At 39.4% G+C, this 22,618-nt stretch overlaps 1 protein-coding gene across 4 annotated transcripts in view; it reads left to right on the top strand.

Moving 5' to 3' along the window:
* Nucleotides 1–22,618, top strand: part of Nexn (nexilin F-actin binding protein) — a 30,436-nt gene that overhangs the window by 4,829 nt on the left and 2,989 nt on the right. For 2 of the 4 annotated variants that reach the window (XM_059266460.1, XM_059266461.1), the window contains exons 2-8: nt 6,548–6,620; nt 7,975–8,166; nt 9,667–9,745; nt 9,831–9,979; nt 16,159–16,347; nt 18,673–18,870; nt 20,070–20,291. In XM_059266460.1, the coding sequence (XP_059122443.1) occupies nt 6,594–6,620; nt 7,975–8,166; nt 9,667–9,745; nt 9,831–9,979; nt 16,159–16,347; nt 18,673–18,870; nt 20,070–20,291 (1,056 nt within the window). In that variant the 5' untranslated portion in view covers nt 6,548–6,593. Of the gene's footprint in view, nt 1–6,547; nt 6,621–7,974; nt 8,167–9,666; nt 9,746–9,830; nt 9,980–13,191; nt 13,234–14,519; nt 14,709–14,785; nt 14,957–16,158; nt 16,348–18,672; nt 18,871–20,069; nt 20,292–22,618 lie in introns of all 4 variants that reach the window. The other 2 variants (XM_059266463.1, XM_059266462.1) reach the window with 2 other exon arrangements.

Here is a 22,618-nt window from a genome sequence, read left to right as displayed (position 1 = left end):
CCAGCCAGTGCTACAAAGTGAGACCATGCCTCCAAAATAAATAAATAAAAAAGGAAAGAAGTCACAGGCCAGCCTGGCTGACATAGCAAACCCCTGCATCCCTGCATCAAAGGGAGGTGGGGCCCTGAGACAAGGGATGTCCGTGGCTGCCACTGTCTGGACAGTTTTGTTCTCCTAAGATTATTAGCAATACAATCACAGTACATAATGGACAGCTGCGATTTCAAATTCTTCGTGTGCATTATTTGCTGTTCTTGAAATGCTTTGGTTGCATATCTAAAATGTGAAGGGAAATGAAACAGAGAAAACCGAGAGGTTAAACGTAGGTCCAGCAGGTCTGGAACAAGAGTTGTTAGAGGTGGGGTGGGAGTGAAGTTCAGTGGTGGAGTGCATGTATGTGAAGCCCTGAGCTCACACAGCCTGAGGAACAATGACCTGCAGCCGGGCAGAGGGCTCAGTCAGTGAAGCACCGGCTGTGCAAGCATGAGGGAGGACCTGGGTTCAAATCCCCAGAGGCCATGGAGAGCTCATGGTAGCTCACATCGGTACTCCCAGCATTCCTGCAGGGAGGTGGGAAGCAACAGAAACAAGCCAATCCTTGGAGCCCAAGGGCCAGGTAGTGTGGCACATGCAGCAGCCAATAAGAAAGCCATCTCAAAGTAGAAAGTGAAGGCTGCCCGAGGCTGCCCTCTGACTGACACACAGATGCTGTGGCACAGACAAGGCTGAATTCAAACACACAAAGTAAGATATATAAAAAGTGATGTTACACCTAGTGTCATGACTAATTCTTTTTGAAGATGTATTTTATTATTTGTGTGAATGAGTATATCTGTGTGAGTGCAAGTGCCAGCAGAGGCCAGAAGAGGGTGTTCTTACCCAGGAACTGAGTTATAGACAGGCGTGAGCTGCCATATGGCTACTGGGAACTGAACCTGGGTCCTCTGGAAGAGCAGCTGAACCATTTCTCCAGCTCACATTCTTGATAGTTCAAGAGGCTTGCCGGGGTTTACCTTTAGAACTACATAGGGTGGCACTGTCATGCTGCTGCTGCCTCTGTGTGGCAGACAATGATATTGCACCTGTCTGTTCAAACACAAAAGTCACTTTAACACTAGCATCAGAAAAACTTGTGTGCTCCTAGATATAAAGTCCTTTGGTATTTAGTTACTGAGCATAGAAAGGAATTTAAACCAATTTTCATTTAGCATTCTAAATATAGTGAGTAGATCTCAGTCTCAGATTTTACTTTCTAGAATGAGAATTGACTTGATTTGATAGGATGCTCTTTGCTGTTGTTCAGTGCCTCTCAAAAGATGTTCTCAGTACCGCAGGGTCAATGACACCACCATTTCCCAACTATTTTCTTTATAGATTTCAATTAAGACAACATATCATAGTGATTCAATGTAGAAGCAGATATAAGAATGTGTTTCTCTCTTGTTAAGTTTTCAAAACTATAAAACAATACTGCTTCCCATGCTATCTTTATTTTGAAAAATAGTTACTTTCATGGTGTTTTATGGTGATAATAATGTTTGTAATTTTATTTCAGTGAACTAATAAGTATATATTTTATCATCATATTTGTATATAAATTTATATAAATGAAACTTATCCAGCATCTTCAAAAACAGGCCTGTACTTGAATCCTGAGCCACAGATGTTCAAACTCCTCCTTCATGGGGAGCTTCTTTGTGACATCTTTATATTAGTAATGTATTTTCTGATCTCAGAACAGAAACTTTGGCTGGAGAGATGGCTCAGCAGATAAAGGTGCTCACTGCCATGCCTGGGGACCTGACTTCCATGCCTGAGATCCACATGATAGGAGAGAGCTGAGGGTTGTCCTTTGACCTCCAGATGTGTCCTGTGCACAGGCATACACAAATAAGTGAATAAATAATTTCTGTGAGAGTCTTATATTTTTTATAGTTCTGTAGTATCTTGTCTAGACTTTGAATTCTATGAGAACAGATAGCTTATCCTGTTTGTCATTGTGTAATAGGACCATGGACTGATCCTAACAGACTGTAAAAAGATGCTCAGCAAACATTTCTGAATTTACATGTTTATTAATTTTTTAAAGATTTATTTATTTTATTTTATGTGTATGAGTGTTTTGCCTACATGTATGTCTGTGCACCATGTACATGCCTGGTGTCTGCAGAAACCAGAAGAGGGTGTTGGATTCTCTGGAACTGGAGTTAACAGATAGTTCAAGGCAGCAATATAGGTGCTGGGAACTGAATCCAGGTCCTCTGCAGGAGCAGACAGTGCTGTTAACTGCTGAGCCATCTCTCCAGCACCCATGCTTATCTATTTTATCTTTTAAAAATCACTATGTCTTTAAAAACAAAACAGTCCTTGTCAGTGGGAGTGGGGCATGCTATAGTGTGTGGGTACAGGTCAGAGGACAACTTCCTGGTATCCAAGCTCTTCCCACCTTATGTGGGTTCCAGTACTGGAACTCAGGTGGCCATTACCCCTGAGTCCTCTCACGAGCCTCCACCTTAGGCAATTTCCTCATTTCTTGGTTCTGTCAAATTCATCAGCTTTAAAACTATAAAATGGGAGCCTCTTGGTACACAGCACACACATCACATGGTTTGTTTTTATCACTTAGCACACAGCACACACATTGTTTCCATCCTTCTTCTTAGCACAGAAGCTCTCAGTCTTTCCTGACTGCTTGTTTGTGTTTGTTTTGTTTTAAATCCTTATATTTAAGCCGGGTGGTGGTGGTGGTGGTGGTGGTGGTGCACGCCTTTAATCCGAGCACTCAGGAGGCAGAGGCAGGTAGATCTCTGAGTTCAAGGTCAGCCTGGTCTACAGAGTGAGATCCGGGACAGGCTCCAAAACTACACAGAGAAACCCTGTCTTGAAACACACACACACACACACACACACACACACACACACACACACACACACCCTTATATTTGTGCTGGGTGTGGTGGCATACTCTTTAATCCTAGCATTCAGGAGGCAGAGGCAGGTGAATCTCCATGAGTTTAAGACCAGCCTAGTCTACGTGATGAGTTCCAGCAGAGCCAGGGCAATGTAGCGAGACCCTGTATTTTTGTCTTTTTTTTAAAAAAGGACCTTTTCATTGCTTATTTTATAACATCATCAAATGGACCTTACCACCTGTTTTGAGTGGTTAACTTAGTCTTTTCCCTGGCAGGGACATGATTGGATAGGAGGGTGTCCTGCACACATCATGTGAGCATGTGCTGTGGTAACTGGATAAGATGGAAAGTGTGTATAAAGTAGAGGCATCTGAAGAATATGCTATGCTGAAATACACATTATACAAGATACACAAAACAGATTGTTTGGGTTAAGACAAGTTGACCCCTGTTGGAACCTGGGTATGGATCTGTGAGGATTCATATCAGAGGTTTCTAATTTTATATGCAGAAAAATTTTCAAATATAAAGGTAAAAAATATAGGCTTATAGTGTATAAGATGTTTAACATTATATATTTAAAACTTGTCAGATATACCTAGAAACCTAAGCAGATTTAAAAATCTTATACTAAAGAAGGAGAAACCATGTTTAAGGGTAACATACAGAATATCAATTTTGTTATTTAATTTTGGAAAGTATGTCATTTGTAAAGAAATGACTTTCAAAAGGTCTTGGAGTTAGGTATCGGTTACGGAATGTAGTTTTCAGGATGGAGGAAGGAAAACCTGGAGTCTGTGGTAACCTGCAAGAGGCTTAGCCAGCTGAGGACTCTTCATTCTGGCCTGTAGGGCACTGTGCTGCCATTACCCTCAGGGAACGACCAGAGATAAGGAGCACAGAGAAAGGACTGCAATGAGAACCTGGACACAGAATCTGACTCTAGAGACAGATCAGAAGAACCATTGCTAAGCATTACTGTGGAACTTCTAAACTCTACTACCAAGAATGTATACTTGCAATTGTTATATTGGACTTCCTATTAGTTAACCATTTTACAGAAGCTATATTAGAACAGGAGCCCTGTAGCAGTGAGGTGACTATATTTTCATGGCATCTCGGCACCAACTGAAAAGGAATTGATAGTATGAGAATAGTGGCAGAGATTCTGGAGGAAAATAAACTGCGAAATGAGTACTATCAATTTATAGGATGTATATGAATAATTCTGATAAGCATGGTTATGTTGGATTAAGAAGCAGCTCCTCTGCAAAAGAAAGCAAGTTCCTCCTCATGACATTGGCTGTAATGTACAGAAGCGGAGAAGAAGATGGCAAATGAGTCAGATTGTCACAGCTACCTCACTATTGACATGTGAATGTTGTACCAAAGTTGTATGTGGTTAATGCAATGCGTGATGCTCGTAATTTGAGAAGAGGGCCCAAAAGACTGCTTAAAACCTGCTGTACAGATAGTTTGTAATGAGGATGGAAGCTGAGGGCTGTAGAGACAGCTCAGCCAGCCAAGCAGCTGCTGCACACACCTGGAGGTCTGAGTTTGGATCCCTAGCTCTCACATAAAAAGATGAGTGCAGTACGCACAATACCCGCAGCCCTAGCAGGGAGCTGGTGGGTCCCTGGAGTTCACTGGCTGGCCAGAATTCAACAACAGACAGTTCATTAAGAGACTGTCTCTACCTCTAAACACAGATATGCATGCATGTGCATACACAGGCACATGCACACACAAGCACTCACACTTACATGTGCCCCCAACTCCTACCAATCCTTCAGAATTGTCAGTTTTTGCATGAGTGTTGTGAAGATTTCCACGATGGGATTTATTTTCATTGTAGTTGGAAGATGCCTCCAGAAAGCACCTGATTCCCTGTAACCTGGGCAGGGAGCACAGAGTGTGCCAGGAACGGAAGGCAGAGCAATGCAGAACATAAATGCAGAATGCAGGTCACTAGGTGTCTAACTACACTGCCTTCTCGTCCTAGCAGAGCTGGGTTGGAACCTTATGAAACTGTTCAGATAAAAAGTAGACTACTTGCAAACCTGGTTCAAGGCATTTGTTAAGAACAGAGGATGGGAACAGTGTCTGTCTACTCAAGGTTCCATTCCTCAGCATCTCCTAGAGGAAGCCCAGCATAGGGTAGATGCTTAACAAGTACTAGTGTAATAAATGGGACCCTAATTTCTATGCTGTCATTGAATGGTGATTATCATGTTATGGGTATAGTGGCCATGCCTATAATCCCAGCATTCAGGAGGTAGACTAGAGGAGATTGAAAGTTCCAGGCCAGCCTTAGCTACGTAGTGAGACCTTGTCTCAAACACAAAACAAACAAACAGAAAAACCCTCCTGCAAATCAGCAAAGACTACAGACATCTCAGTAAAGAAGATAGGCCCATGGAAAGTGGGCATATGGAAAATGTATCATGTTATCAGAGAAACGCAAATTAAGATGAGATAGCCTTCAGTATGACAATAACCAGACACTGGCATCAAGGGGCAGAGGGAGAACCACCAGATTCTCCTACATTGCTCGTGAGAATGCAGCAACTTGCACCACTTTGAAAGTCAGTTTGCCATTTGACTATGATAGACACATTCTTACTATGCCATCCAGCAATCATGACTTGGTATTTATTCTGAGGGATTTTAAAAGTTTTGTTCATGTAAAAGCCTGCGCGTGGATGTTTAATATCAGTTTTATTTACAATTACCAAAACAGACATAGCCAAAATATTTTTCATTGGGTAAATGGACAATTATATAATGGGCCATTATTACTCAGTGGGATTAAAGGTGTATGCCACCAGCAGCTTGAAAGGGACAATTTTAGAGGCTATATTACAATCAAAGTGTGTTCATATTTTAAGAGTCAAATTACAGGAAATAAAAGGATGGATTTAAAGAAAATGTGGCCAAGCAACCTCCATCTCTCTGGTGCTTATAGCCTCATCTACTGAGTAAATACATAGTACACACTTTTCAAGTGCTTTTGCAGGCTTATCAAGCTCCTCTCGGCTATATACTTTCTTGGGCCTTCTAAAGGCCTTCTCTGTACCACAAATCTTAAAGGAGCTGAAGATTATTACAACTAATTACTTATTTGAACTTCTGAAGGGAAATTTATAATTTAAAAATTATATATTTCTATATAAGTATATAAATTCTATGTTTATAAATTTATATTGATAAAATATGCAATATATCAAAGGGAAGGTTATTGAAATTCTTCTACAATATTAACTTGGTTTTTTTGTTTGTTTGAGACAAGGTCTCACTTTGTAGCCTTGGCTGACCTGGGGCTCTTTATGTAGACCTGGTTGGCCTTAACTCCAAGAGATCTGCCTGTCTCTGCCTCCCAAGTACTGGGATTAAAGGTGTTTATTGCTGGGGCTGGAGAGATGCTTAATGGTTAAGAGCACTTCCAGAGGATCTGGATTCAATTCCCAACACCCATATGGCAGCTCACAACTGTCTGTAACTCCAAGATCTGATACCCTCACACAGACACACATGTAGGCAAAACATCAAAGCACACAAAATAAAGATCAATAAATTAAAAAGAAAAAGGTGTGTGTGCTACCACACCCAGTAATGTTGTTATTGTTATTTTACAGGTACAAATATATACAAAGCTTCAGCCCCAAACCACATAGAGCAAACATGAATGACGTTTCACAAAAGGCAGAGGTAAGTAAATCTCAAAAGCTGTGTGTGTGTGTGTGTGTGTGTGTGTGTGTGTGTGTGTGTGTACATGGAGGAGGAGGAGGCAGGAAAAGACTTGGAAGGGAAGGGAGGAAGAGATCAACAATGCATAGTTGACTGGAGGATTGTGGGAAGGGTCATATTTAGGTGTTTGTAATTGGTAACATCAGGATGTACAATGAGAGAAAGTTCAGTTCATACACTGTTTTGGGTCAGTACTTTAGTCTGGATTCTGAGAAGCATGCATATTGAACTTCTGGAAGGCAGTGAATCGATTGATAAGGGCTAGTATATTACATAGAATTTTAAATACATTGGTCTTAGAAATGACACCTTAAATATGGTTTTTCTGAGGCTGGGACCTTTGGAGGTGATAATTCACTCTGAAAAGGAGGACTCTCAGCATCTTCAAACAGCTGCAGTAAAAGTCCTCTTAACTTCACCCCTTTTCAGCTTCTTGGCTATAGTGACTGAGAATTGAGAGATCCCCAATGCTGACACTCAAAAGTGACAAGCTAAGAAACCTGAATGGGCCAGTGACACACAGTAGATAAGCATGAACCAGATCTGTCACCGATCAGCAAGCTGCTTGTCCTTGTCGTTAGGAGAGTTTGGCATTCTGACACTCAGAAACTAACTTCTGAAAAAGATGAGAAGAATCTACATTCCTAGTTTTAGATGAGGAGAAGCCATTGTTCTAGTCTCAGATTTCCCTTCTAGGGTTTTCCTTTTAGAGCCTATTCTACTCAGTTGGTGCACTGCACACTTTAGTGAGGTTTTAGGAAGTTATACATGGGCAGCATCGCATGAAACATGACTCACCTCTTGCGGGGTTAAACTGGCCTTCAGCTTTGACTATCTTATCTAATATAACAGCAATAATGCTATTTGTAACGTGGGCTTTACCTTGAAAGCCCAATCTTATATTTTGTTTCCGAATTCATATACTTTACTGAGATTGACCTTGTTAATTTGTGAGTGAGTGATGTGAATCCTCAATCCGAATCTTTAACAATAGGGTGGGAAAATAAAATACAGGTAGTTTTTAGAGTTGAGTATTTAATTTTTATATTTTACTGGCCATCAGCCTCAGTAGAATGCTACCTCTAACTGGGTTTTGTTTCCAAAGAAGTTTTGATGTAACAAAACTTCTGTTCTTATGTTTACTGTAACTTCAAATTAACTGAAGTTTTAGAGAACATCTAAATCAGGCTGTGGTGATCCAAATAAAGGTTTGAACTTGTTTCTGTTTGCTTTGATAATTATTTTAATGTGTCTTACTCTTATCTCTGCCTAATTTCTTTTTAAACTTCCTTCTCTTTATTTTCATCTAACGAAGATTCTGCTTTCTTCATCTAAACCTGTCCCCAAATCCTATGTGCCAAAGCTGGGCAAGGGTGATGTAAAGGATAAGTTTGAAGCCATGCAGAAGGCCAGGGAAGAGAGAAATCAGAGGCGGTCTAGAGACGAAAAGCAAAGAAGAAAAGAACAATATATTAGAGAGAGAGAATGGAACAGGAGAAAGCAGGAGGTCATTTTATTTTATTTTGTTTTTGTGAAACATTTTCTTCATTTTAATGCATTATCGACACTAACATTTCATATAAACTATAATAGAAATGCTTGTCTATATTTTAACCTAATTTAAACTGTGTGTGTATCAGCCCCTTCTCTGCAGTCTCCCTACTGTGTGCGTCAGCCCCCTCTCTGCAGTCTCCCACTGTGTGCATCAGCCCCTTCTCTCTCTACAGTCTCCCACTGTGTGCATCAGCCCCCTCTATGCAGTCTCCCACTGTGGGCATCCGCCCCTTCTCTACAGTCTCCCCACTGTGTGCATCAGCCCCTTCTCTGCAGTCTCCCACTGTGTGCATCCGCCTCTTCTCTACAGTCTCCCCACTGTGTGCATCAGCCCCTTCTCTGCAGTCTCCCACTGTGTGCATCAGCCCCTTCTCTCTCTACAGTCTCCCCACTGTGTGCGTCAGCCCCTTCTCTGCAGTCTCCCACTGTGTGCATCAGCCCCTTCTCTACAGTCTCCCCACTGTGTGCATCAGCCTCTTCTCTACAGTCTCCCCACTGTGTGCATCAGCCCCTTCTCTGCAGTCTCCCACTGTGTGCATCAGCCCCTTCTCTGCAGTCTCCTACTGTGTGCATCAGCCCCTTCTCTGCAGTCTCCACACTGTGTGCATCAGCCCCCTCTCTGCAGTCTCCCCACTGTGTGCATCAGCCCCTTCTCTGCAGTCTCCCCACTGTGTGCATCAGCCCCTTCTCTCTCTACAGTCTCCCCACTGTGTGCGTCAGCCCCTTCTCTGCAGTCTCCCACTGTGTGCATCAGCCCCTTCTCTGCAGTCTCCACACTGTGTGCATCAGCCCCTTCTCTGCAGTCTCCCCACTGTGTGCATCAGCCCCTTCTCTGCAGTCTCCCCACTGTGTGCGTCAGCCCCTTCTCTGCAGTCTCCCTACTGTGTGCATCAGCCTCTCTCTACAGTCTCCCTACTGTGTGCATCAGCTCCTCTCTGCAGTCTCCCTACTGTGTGCATCAGCCCCTCTCTGCAGTCCCCCCACTGCTTTCATTGCCTGCAATCAACCATGGTCTAAAATAGTAAATTGAAGTGTCTAGACGAAAACAAGAGCTTTAAATAAATTTCATTACAATACGTTTTTATAATTATTCTCTTTTATAATTACTTGTTCTTATTTTCTTACTGTACCTAATGTATAAGTTAAAGTTCACCTAAACTATAAGACCTATGAAAAATTATTTTTCTTATTTGAATATATTATGATTTAATACAAGAAAAAACAGCATGCACAGGGCTCAGACTTATCTGTGTTTCAGGAATCCATTAGATATCCTAGTGGGTTCTCCTGCAGCTGGGCGGCTATTCTAATATAATCTAGTCTGATGTTGGGACATGTGTTCATATTAATTTATTTATTATTTGACTATTACATTTATTTATTAAAATATTATTTATTAAAATATTTATTATTATAAAATTATTCATTAAAATAAATTTATTTAACCACCTAGATTAAAGAAATGCTTGCTTCTGATGATGAGGAAGAGATTTCTGCTAAAATAGAAAAGGCTTATGTCCCAAAGCTAACAGGTAAGAACCTTGAGGGATAAACATAAAAGGGAGTGCAAGAGAAAGAAACATAGCAAAATAGACAATATGTTTTGTGTATTCTTAGGGACAGTTAAAGGTAAATTTGATGAAATGGAGAAACACAGACAGGAAGAACAAAGGAAGAGAATGGAAGAGGAAAGAAAACGCAGACTTGAGCAGGATCTGTTGGAAAAGAGGAAAATACAGCGTGAATTAGCAAAAAGAGCTGAGCAGGTAGATGCTAAATGCTACATTGGTGTTTGTTTCTGGACCTAACAGAACAAATCAGAACTAATTGGGATGTTGCCTAATTAAGATATTTAACACAATATAAGCTTATTAATAGTGGCTAGCCTAAAAACATTATAAGGGAAAATATTCAATATCAGATGCCCAGTAGTATAGGCAGAATTTGCCTACCTTAGGAGGATGATGATATGGCTTTTGTTATAAATGATCTTACCAATTGTTTCTACATTCCTTAAACTGACTATATTCCTAACTTTTCTTGGTATCGTTGAGAATTTTACAATGATATAAGACATTTTCACACATAAACTATTCATAATCACAAAGCACAATTATGGCTTTCTAATGGCAATATTTATAATTGCTACCCTTTATAAAACAGATTTTAGTAAAAGATTATGTTTATTTTATGTGTAAGAGTTTCCCTTGCACATGTGTCTGTGCACCATGTGCATGCAGTGCCCACAGAGGCCAGAAGAGGGCACTGGATCCCTTGGACCTGAAGTTAGAGACAGTTCTGAGCCATCATCATGATATGTGCTAGGAACCAAACCCAGGTTGTCTGCAAGAGCAGAGGTGTCCTTAACCAGTGAGCTGCCTCCCCAGCCCCTTACAGCAATATTCTAAGTGCCTTAAATCAGGACGCTGTGCTCCTTTGAGCGTCCACCACCTTTCTGGAGAAGAAAGTGCTAATGAAAAGAGAGTATACCCTATACTTACATGCCCAAGAAATCTATTAACTTCAGTTTTGCAAATAACTTCTTCTGTGACACAAACAACTACTTACTTGGTAGCAAATGATGATATATGCCAGATTAAATGTTAAGAAGGATGAGAACTTTCCTATACTTTATGGTACCCTTATCTGAAGAAAGGATGCTGTGTACTTCAGTGTTGCCTCTCCTGGTCATTAAAGACAAGCTTTCATTTTGTATTGAAACTTCATTAAAGAAATAGAATTATAAAATGAGAACTATTGAATTTTTAATTATTGCCATACATAATTACTACAAATATATGTTTGTAGATATATGATTTAGGAATATAGTTATGTTAAAATTTTAAAGTAAATGAGTAAGACTAAAGTGTATAAAACATGGCATCTTGCACAATATACTGTGTATGTATGTAGAATTAGTCTTCTTTCACTCTTCTATACTTCCAAAGCACTGGTATTTTCTGTGCTTACTGACCTATTTGAAACCCAAGAATAGAATGGTAGGCAGTGGTTTCTCAAAAAGACCTATGAGTGAGCTTGACTAGAGTAAAGACTGGATGCTCAAAAGATAAATAAACATGATCATGAAAAAAGTCTGTGTCTTTCCACCAAACACTTGCTGTGTGGAGGGAGCCATAGAACCCTGGCTAATGATGTGTTAGCCCTATAAACCGAGGATACAACAGCAATGCAGTAATAGTAACTTCTTCTTATAAATGTGTAACGTGTAATTTTAAAACATAAGTACAGTTTCCACTCAAAGTTAACATGACTTAATGCAGTGTAGTGTAATGTTTGTTTACAGTTTACTTGTACAAATCACTATGCAAGAGGGTTCCTGAGATGGGAATGGTTAAAGTGATCACCAAGATATTACCACTTTAAGATTGTAGGATCTTACAAAGAATTAAAAAGGAATATACCCTGTGTATTAAATACCAAAATAAAAAAAATGTGTGGGAAAATCCTGAGGGTGCATTATCTGGTTAACTGAAGATACCCTGATGGACAAAATTAAAGTCCATTCATTTAGGGACAGATATTGGTGGGAAATAGGATCTTAAAAAGAGGCAAGGAAAGAAATCTGGGGATGAAACAAATTTGCTTTCTATAAAACAAACAAACAAAAGTTTAGAAACAGTTTTTTACTGTTAACTTATGAAAGCCAACACTAACTGAATTCTGGACATCCATTCCCCTGGACTGTACTAGTAGCATAGCCCCCTGAAAGAAATTCATCATTGTCCATGTTGGTTGAAAAAATATATGATTCTATCTTTTGTTGCTTTGTAGTGGTTTAAAGTAAACAAAGATAAAACAATGACAACAGAAATCTAAGCAGACAAAATGTGAAAGCCCTGTAAGTGTTCTGTCCACTTTAGCCGAGACAAGAGGCCCTGGGAGAGGTCTAGGGATAGAAGCCTGGGTTAATGAATTGTTTCTCTTTCCTGCATTCTCAGGGTCTGGCTTCTCACATTTCATGGAACTTTTTATTGAGGAATTACTTTGATTATTCATTGGAAAACAACTTATTCTGTAATTATCTTATTAGAGAGTCATTAAATTTTACTTAGTATGATACATCATTGAAAAAATCTATTCCATTTATACGGCAAGTCAGTTTAATGAGTAATTCTGTAATAAAACAAATTATTCTCAAAAATTAAATTTTGTAGTATAAAATTATTCTGATAAAACTATTCATTATTAAAATATAAGTTACTTTAAATTTTATTTTTATTTGAGACATGGTATGGCCCTGGCTGGCCTGGAACTTTATACATAGATGAGGCTGATTTCAAACTTACAGAGATCATCCTGGCTAAGTGTTCACTCTAAGACAGTTCGTTTTTGCTTTGTTTGTTTTTCAAGCTGGGTTTGTCTGTGTGGTCCTGACTGTCCTGGAACTTACTCTGTAGACCCTGCCGGCCTTTGTAATCCTTCTTGTCTGTTGTTTGTGTCCTTTTCCTGAAATTTCAAGCACTGCATCCTTAAAATCACCCATTTTCTTTCTTTCAGCAGTTGGCTAAGATATCAGCCTGCCTACCAAGCTAACCTAATGATGTTTCTTCAGAGAAATGTGCTCTAACGTTAGATGATGGCCTTTTCCCAATTTGATGTGGCCAAAATATGTACCAGAACTATTCTCTCTTCCAATCTAGCTGATATTTTTACCACACTTTATTATTGTATCAGTTACATTTTTGCCAGACATTTTTTGATAAGAAATAGGGTCACAACCATTTGATTGCTTATGATAGATTTTTCCTTCTGCTATTGCAGGGGCAGAGAATGGAGGGGCATTTTGGTGTATCTAAGTTTAAATTGCTACTAAATTAAAAATTGTTCCTTGTAAGCTCACAGTCAAAAGTTGAAATTTTACCAGAAGACATGGCTAAATTACTTTTCAGTTGTATGTTTAAAAGCACCAAGCAGAAAATTCAATGTAATGTAACGATATGAAATTCTCATTCAATAGATTGAGGACATAAACAATACGGGAACCGAATCTGCATCAGAGGTAACAGACGTTTCCTTTAATGAAACATTCACTGAAAATTACGTGATTCACAAATTATCTTGTAATCCAAGAAGGACATGCAGGGGCTTTTATTTCACTATTGATTATAAATCTCACAATAACAAAAGTCAAGAATGTTCTGTAAAGGCAAGAGCATACTTTGGCACTTTCAAACACTGTAATGTGTTTAAAGAACGTATGCTTCTGCCTGCACAGTTGGGTCTTGAGGACAGGGCCCATGAGGCTATGTTTCCTGAACTAACATCTGAGGCTGTTGAAAGCTGAAACTTTTAAAAGGCAGTTTCCAATTCATCATTTGTCTTCTTTCCTCAGAGTCCCTAAGAGCTCGAGTTCTGGTTTTCACATACCAGTGGAGAGGGTAGTGTGTATCTCATGAAGGAATGTCCAATAACCACAAAAACATACACCAATTAAGTAGCAAGGTTAAAATCCCACCAACCAATTTGATGGTGTGCCTAAAATTATACTACAAAAATTGGAAAAAAAATTTACTTTAGGAGCATGTGTTACAGTTTATAATTTTTATTTTTGAAAAAAGTTTGAGGTAATGATAAATTTGTAGTAGAAACAATTAAAATCAATTTTAAGATAATGCATTTTAGCTAGGTGTAGTGGTGCATAGCTCATTCTAGCACTCAGGAGGCAGAGGCAAGTGGATCTCTGAGTTAGAGGTCAGCCTGGTCTACAGAGTGAGTTCCAGGACAGCCAGGGCTACACAGAGAAACCTGTCTCCAAACAAATAAACCAACAGATTTTGTCTTAAACTTTAATAGGATAAAGCCTTTATAGCTTTATCTATACTATTTTAGTACATCACTTGGGTGAATATTCAATGGCTTTTCTCATTGAATACTACTTTATTAAGTACTGAGACACTTGGATAGAGAAGCAGATTGTGGAGAAATCTTGGCTATATGTTTAAGCCCAAACTATCCACCATCAAATTGGTTTGAAGTATGCTCACATGCACATTACCTTTTGTGCAATTAATGTACAGATTGTCTAAAATCAGGCAATGTTACTACAGTCTTCCAAAACACAGAATGTTTCTTGAAACTGCCATCAACGGATCTCAGTAAACTTCATTAATGCACAGTGAGTTCAGAGAAAGATGTATTTAAGAGTAACTAGTTTAAAAATAAGTTTTTTTTTTTTATCCTTCATAGCCTTGACAGCAATGTAAGTCACCAATTATGGAGGTGAAGTACCCTACCACCTACATTTTTATTAAGAAAATGGATGCTAATTGTTTATCTTATATATAGGAAGGTGATGACTCACTGCTTATAACAGTGGTGCCTGCAAAATCATACAAAAAATCTGGAAAAATAAAGAATCCTGAGGACCTGGAGAAAGAACAAGGGAATGAGAGGCTTAATTATGAAGAAGATAAAAGAAGATATGAAGAAGAGTGCCGATCTCTCAAGGAAGCAAAGTGTCTTTCATTAGTCATGGTAATTTTTTTATAAGAACAAATCCAACATTTAGTTAATAGCAGTTGTCCTTTTGGGTAACAAGATTGTTTTCATAGGATGATGAAACTGAGGCCAACAAAGAACCACATTTTCCTGGAAAATTGAAATTAACTTTTGAAGAACTGGAGCGACAAAGACAAGAAAATCGCAAGAAGCAAGCTGAAGAAGAAGCGAGAAGGCGCTTAGAAGAAGAGAGGCGTGCCTTTGAGGAAGCCAGGAGGCACATGGCAAGTGTATATATGCACTAGCTGTGCCCTTCAGCGGGAAGCTTCGCAGGAGGCTGACTGCAGCTCTCTCCACATGGGGAAAGTTCATTGCATTGTCTTATTTTTCCAAGTATATGGCTTGGATCCAGGGCCTAGTGCACGGTAAACAGGTGCTCTAGCACTGACACTATTCAAATCCCAGGCATGGCTTTGAAACCATAGATATATTCATATACAATATATACACCTATAACGTATCTGTATTTTCTTTGAGGTTTAACTTTGGGGAATTTTGTCCAACATGCTTCAAATATTTACTTTAATACTGTATACTATATTAATATACAGATATTTGTAGCTAGAGTTTTCCTGCCTGGCCCACAGTCAGGACAAATCTCTATCACCTGCCATTCCCACAGCCTCAGACCCGACCAAGTAAACACAGAGACTTATATTGCTTGCAAACTGTATGGCTGTGGCAGGCTTTTTGCTAACTGTTCTTACAGCTTAAATTAATCCATTTCCATTAATCTATACCTTGCCACATGGCTCCTGGCTTACCGGCATCTTCACATGCTGTTTGTCATTGTGGCGGCTGGCAGTGTCTCTCTGACTCAGCCTTCCACTTCCCAGCTTTATTCTCCTCCTTGTCCCGCCTACACTTCCTGCCTAGCCAATGGCCAATCAGTGTTTTATTTATTGACTAATCAGCAACACATTTGCCATACAGAACATCCCACAGCAGATATTACTCAATGCATCTGGTTTCTCTTCATGTGTAAATTAAGCAGTATATTTAAGGGTATGGTTGTAGGACATTTTCAGGTCAAATGCGTCAAATTATGAATTTCATTTGAGAAGCACAGGTCTATAATTCCAGCTGCTTGGGAGGGTGAGGAAGAGCACACATTCAAGACTAGCCTGGCCGGGCGGTGGTGGCGCACGCCTTTAATCCCAGCACTCAGGAGGCAGAGCCAGGTGGATCTCTGTGAGTTCGAGGCCAGCCTGGGCTACCAAGTGAGTTCCAGGAGAGGTGCAAAGCTACACAGAGAAACCCTGTCTCAAAAAAAAAACAACAACAACAACAAAAAAAAAAAAAACCAAAAAAAAAAAAAAAAGAAAAAAAAATACTCTGTCAAGTTGCTAACCACATGCCTTTCACTGGCAGTCCATTTCTGTTCCAATGAATCTCAACTTTTAGTAATGCATAGTTTCTTTATTAGGTAAATGAGGAGGATGAAAATCAAGATACAGAACAAGTTTTTAAAGAATATCGCCCTGGAAAACTCAAACTGAGTTTTGAAGAAATAGAAAGGCAAAGGAGAGAGGATGAAAAAAGGAAAGCAGAGGAGGAGGCCCGAAGGAGAATCGAGGAAGAGAAGGCGGCATTTGCTGAAGCAAGGAGAAGCATGGTAAGAAGGCGCTAACTCAACAGGATTTGGGGATTCAGCATGTGTGTGCATCATGTGTACACTTGTGCAAGCTATGAAAAGCCAGACAACCACCTTGGGTGTCATCCTCAGGAATGTTGTCCTCTTTTAAGACTGGAGTGGTTAGCAGTCTGAGGAATCCTGTCTCCACCTTCTCAGTGCTGGAATTAGAGGTGTGCACCTCGTTTACATGTGTTCCAGGGATTGAACTCAGATCCTCAAGCTTGTAAGACGAGGACTTTACTGACTAAGCTATCAATCCCAGCCTAGGGATTCAGCTTTTAGAGGGTGTAAATGAAATGATTAGACAGACTCTGAGGAAAACCCTATCATCTTGGAAATCTGTAGCAAGCATTTGAATGCCAAATAGGTTTAAACACCAGGCACCAGTCAGCATTTCCTTCAATTGTATTGAAAGGGTTCTGATTATCAATTCCATGTCTGGCATAAAGGGTTGGGAACTATCATCCCTCTCAGGAAAGATATGTATTCTAGACTAGATCTGAGCATCAAGAAAAGAAAAAGCAGGGAATTTTCCCATGTAGTTCCCTCCTTCCTGTTCCTTCTCTTCTTCCATTCCCCTTCTCTGCTGTCCCCCTCTTTTATTCTTGCCAGTTTTATCCCACTCCATTTATTTTAGATGACCAAAGCCATTTAATCCTAATTATCTAACTCTTTAAAATACCCATCACTCTCTCTTATACACTAATACTTAATTTGTCACAAAGGTAAGCTTTCCATGCCATGTTAATGTTTGTAAAATGGCTATCTGATCAACCAATTTGCCCATTCACTCAAATCAGAAACTCAGGAGCCTGAAACGTGCCTTCACCTTTCATTCATGCTCCAGTGGCTATAAACTCCCATTGATTCAACCCCTGACTCACTCTCCCACCTTCACTGCTGTAATCCATATCACTGTCACTATTCCTTGCCTGGGACCAAGTCCTAATTTGCTTGCTTCCTTTCCTATGAGCCCAGGAGAGGTCTTACTCCGTGTCCATGTCTACAGGCAGGCCACAGTTCAGATCAGATATAGAAGTGTTTCTTTTCAGAAGACAGAAAAACAGAATGAAATTATTTTTCATGGTAAAATTTATCTGACATCCACAATTTACAAGCAAAGGTTTTAGTTGTAATTTGAGGATTGCTTGTATTCAGGACGTGATAGTATAATAAAACTGTTGTTGGGGACCAGGAGGATGGAAGATGGCTCAGCTGGATAAAGATATTACTAAGCCTGATGATCTGAGTTCATGCTAGTTCATGCCTGATGAACAGTTGCATGCTAGGAAGAGAGAACTGACTCCTGAAAATATTTTTCTGACACCTGCATGCCCGCTCTTCCCCCCCCCCCCCCCCCCCCCCCCCCGGTTAGACAGACAGAGCACTAAGTATTTCCAAGCTTCATTTAATCCTGTGAGAACTGTAAAGTTGTCACAGGGTGGCTTAGAGAGATAAGTGGCTTGCCCAAGGTCACAATCAAATTAATTACCCATAGAAATTTACAAAATTATGAAAAAAACCAGTCTGTTAATTGTTCACATTTCTAATGAATTTCTTGTAGCATACAGAATAGGCTTCACCATGACAGTTTTCTACAGGTATGACATCATTTATAATCTTATTGGAAATATTCTGAAGCCTGGCTTCTGGCTTTGCTAGCTGGTATTCCTGTTGACTTTGGACAAGTTACTTTTCAGTCGGTTCCTCACATGTAAAGCAAGGATATGTATTCTAAGCTATTTTCTATGGTAACAGGGTTAGCTAAATATATGTATCTATAAGTGGACCTGGCAGTTCTAAAAATATATTAACTATTATTTCTTTAAAACATTTCTTTAAAACATCTTGGCAGCAAAACTTCTGTACAATAAAATTATGGCTTAAGGCTTTTTGTTTGTTTTTCTGGTAAAAGCTCATAATGATCCAGATGTAACCAACTCATTAAGACAAGACTATGACTTAACTAAAATGTCCTATTTCAGTGACCAGATTTGGAGATTCACTTCAATCCAATTAAAATGTTCTCAATGTCATTAAAAAAACATCATTGTATAAATAGTTTTTTGTTCATTTGAATGGAGAATAGATGTAGATGGTCACCATCCTCTACACCAGATACCCTAGTCTTACATTTTTGTTAATACTCCCTTGTTTATTGGTTTGAGTTATGAAATAGCTTATGATTTCTTAATTTTTAGATCAACATGAAACACTTTTATTCAAGAAATCTGTTTCTACAAGAAATACTCTTTTTAGTATGCACAATTCTGAAAAAAATGATAAAATATTTATTTTAAATAGGTATTAGATGATGATTCTCCAGAGATATATAAAACAGTTTCTCAAGAATCTTTGATGCCCGGAAAACTGGAGATTAATTTTGAAGAATTATTAAAACAAAAAATGGAAGAAGAAAGACGACGAACAGAGGAGGAACGGAGGCATAAACTAGAAATGGAGAAACAGGGATTTGAGCAACTGAGACAAGAAATGGGAGAGGTAAGGTGGAAAAATATTCACTTAGAGATCTACTTGTTTCCCTTATATTGTTCTATTGTGACCTTTATGTATTATTAACCGCATAAGGATATCTGACATACTGTTATGATACACACACACACACACACACACACACACAAACACACACACAAATATAGGTGTGTGTCCAACCTGGTAGAATGTAGCTAGGAATGTTGCCTGAAACAAAACTGAAAACTCACTTAAAATATTGAGATCTTTTTAGTTATTGATTTATTGTAACTAAATTGTCTGTTTCTCCTGTGTGAACCTTGGAGGTAACAGTGTCCTGATGCAATGTCAAAAAGATAGTAAAGCTGTTCTTCCAAAAGACTGAGATTTAATTCCCAGCACCCACGTCAATGGCCCATAATCATCGGTTAACTCCAGTTCTAGGGGATCTGATGCCCTATTCTGACCTACACAGGGCATGTATGTGGCACACACACACACACACACACACACACACACACACATACACACACACATCATACAGGCAAAGCATTTATACATGTAAAAAAATAAGATCTAAAAAAATTGTAATCAATATTCTATTTAATTGTGAGCCCAAAGCACAATAGTATTGATACTAGCAATTAAGTATGCCAAAGAAAAGTTTTTTTTGTGTGTGTTGTTTTGCTTTTTGAGACAGGGTTTGTGTAGCCTTGGCTCTCCTGGAACTTGCTCTGTAGACCAGGCTGGCCTCGAACTCAGAAATCCACCTTGGGAGCCTATCTGGCTGCCAAAGAGTTGTACAGGGCTTCCTTTATGTGGAAGGTTGGAAGTTCTTAAGTAAGTTTTTTCTTATTTGAAACTTATTTTATGCGTATGGGTGTTTTGACTGCACGTGTGTGTGGCACCACATGCAAGCAGTCCCAGCAGGCCAGAAGAGGGCGTCAGATCTTCTGGAGCTGGAGCTAAAGGTTGTAAGCCTCCATGTGAGTATTAGGTACTGAACCCAGATCCTCCAGAAGACTAGCCAGTGCTCTTTACCACTAAGCCCTCTCTCCAAACCCAGAAATAAAACTCTTAAACATAGTATGTATAAGATTCCATTTGATCTGTGGCTTCTAGGCATCTGTTTGGTTGTCTTGGAACATACTTCCCCCCACACACAGCTAAGAGGGGAATCTATTGTAATTTGCTGATATTCAACATACAGATATCTTAATCTTTTGAAGGAAGAAGAAGAAAATGAAAGTTTTGGATTGAGTAGAGAATACGAAGAATTAATCAAATTAAAAAGAAGTGGTTCTATTCAAGCTAAAAGTTTAAAAAGCAAGTTTGAAAAAATTGGACAGTTGTCTGAAAAAGAAATACAGAAGAAGATAGAAGAAGAACGAGCAAAGAGAAGAGCAATTGACCTTGAAATTAAAGAGCGAGAAGCAGAAAACTTCCACGAGGTACATTATTATTGTATTTGTTATAACCTTGATCTTGAGTAAGTCTTAGTACTTACAGTTCCTTAATGGTATATATGTAATAATCTGGAAACTAAATAGCAAAAGGTCAGTTAGCTCAAATTGCACTTAAGAGTCCAAAAGGATGAGGGAGGAATAAATAGGGTGAAAACGGGAGAAAAAAAAGGTGGAATGCTAGCAAATAAAATTTAGAAATAAGCACAGCAGGGTGACAGTTAGTTAGGCAAGTTGTTTTGGGGACACACAAGGGTCTGACTAAAAACAACCTATTGTGCAGTATGCCATCCATCTATTGCTGTGTAATTCCATGGACATAGTATACTCAAGGTTTGTAGGGGTCTGAGGCATTTCAGCCTAATAGAAGTTACAGCACTGTCCTAGCCTCTTTTGATGCTACCTGGCCTCCTTTGGGGTTTATGTAGAAAATCCTTCCACAATGCCTTGTGATCCAAGCCATAGATGGCTCAACCTTAGCATTCTAGACCACTAATGCTTTGCTCCTTACCCCATGTGTCCTGCCTCTCTACACCATTCCAGACTACATGCTTTAACTAGGCAGGCTGTATCCTCAAAACCTGCTTTTGTTTCTGAAATGCTTTCTGCAAGGAATGTTTTATCTATTATCCTGTGGAAATAATGTTCAGCCTTTAGGGTCAAAGGTTATCTTCTCGTTTGTAAAGTATTCTCACATTAAGAAATGTTGCAGTAAGAAAATTCCAGAATGAGAGACAATGGAAGTTAACAAAGATTGTACTAATTTATTTGAGGGACTAGAAAACAGATCCCAAGGACTCTATAATGGCATAACTTAACTAAGTATGTTATGAAGTTTTCAAAGTACTTTGTGGCTTGTTGAAAGCACTTCACCTTACAGGAACTGTAATCAGCAAAAATGACATTATAATAGAAATCTTAAAAACTGCTACTAAAGAATTCTAGGATCATGATGGAGGAAGTGTGAAACAGTCATAAAGGCAGGACCAAGAGCTAGGTAACAGGTAAACCCTCAAGTCTTGATTCTCCTGCTTCTATCTCCTGAGCACTGCGATTACAGGCATGCACCACCATGCTTGGAAGTTTTCTTCTAGATGGTTGTTGAGGACCTCACTATTGTGCCACCATCACCAGGGAAAACAGCTGATGCTAGATTTATGATGTCTGGTGAGGTATTAAATTGTGTTCATCAAGGTACAGGGAGCATGACACTGGTTCTGAGCTTAGTAAGATGCAACCGTGTGTATGTTGTAAAATTATGGGTAACAGTGGGAAGTAGCAAAATAGTCTAGTTATGATTGGAGAACACTAATATTTACTGGCCATGTTGTACAAAACAAAGTAAGTTAAGAGACCATGTCTTAAACAAAACCCCAGTCTACCAAGCAGTTGCTCTTTTGGTAGTCATCATAAAATCAGTAAGAATAAAACTGGTATGTTTGATGCTTTACTACTTTTGGCTCTTAGATGTCAGATTAGGGTGTTCTCAATTGTTTCTACTGAAGGATGTGTAAGTCTATTCTATCCACCTTGGATTAAAGGTCATTAAGGGCCTTTAAGAACTTTAAGTAAAGTGTTAACTTCCAGTGATGGACTTCCCCTCCAATTCTCCCTTACCCCCACATCTTGTTCTCCTGTTGAGAACTATCAATGTTTGTAGGGGAGTGGTGGTGCACTCCTTTCATCCAAAGGCAAATTTATGCTTTTAATGTTCGAGTTCCAGGCTGGCCAGTGAGAACTTGTCTTGGGGTGGGGGTTACTAATTGTCTTCAAAACTAGGATTCCAGACTTCTTTTCGAGGTTGAATTCACCCATTGTAACCTTTGATTAAAGAATCCAATGTCAAGGTGGGTGGTAGTGGTGCATGTCTTTAATCCCAGCACTAGGCAGGTGGATTTCTGTGAGTTCTAGGCCAACCTGTCTATAGAGGGAGTTCCAGAACAGCCAAGGTTACACAGAGAAACCCTGTGGGGCTGGGGGGAATCAAACATCCACTCTTATAGCACTTTACATCACCTATTTGGCTAACCAATTAAATGCCTTATAGTATTTTTGTCTTCTGTATCCCAAGATGGCATCAAAAGATACCACCTTCTCATCTCCATTTTCATGAAGCCTTAGGAAGCTGCAGTATAAAGAAAAGGATCACATTTGAGGACTCATGCATGCTAGACACTCATTCTGTCAATGGACTACACTCTCAGCCTCTTACTTGGTCTTCTAATGTCTTACTGTATCCCAAGAGAACAGTTGCTTTAACATCCTGGTTATCAGTGCCCTGTGACACTCATTCCATTTAAAATATGACTTTCTTA

Source organism: Peromyscus eremicus, chromosome 6 (assembly GCF_949786415.1).
Source record: "Peromyscus eremicus chromosome 6, PerEre_H2_v1, whole genome shotgun sequence".
NCBI classification, from domain to species: domain Eukaryota; kingdom Metazoa; phylum Chordata; class Mammalia; order Rodentia; family Cricetidae; genus Peromyscus; species Peromyscus eremicus.
The sequence above is the reverse complement of the archived record's forward strand: the minus strand, read 5'-3'. Positions and strand labels throughout refer to the sequence as shown.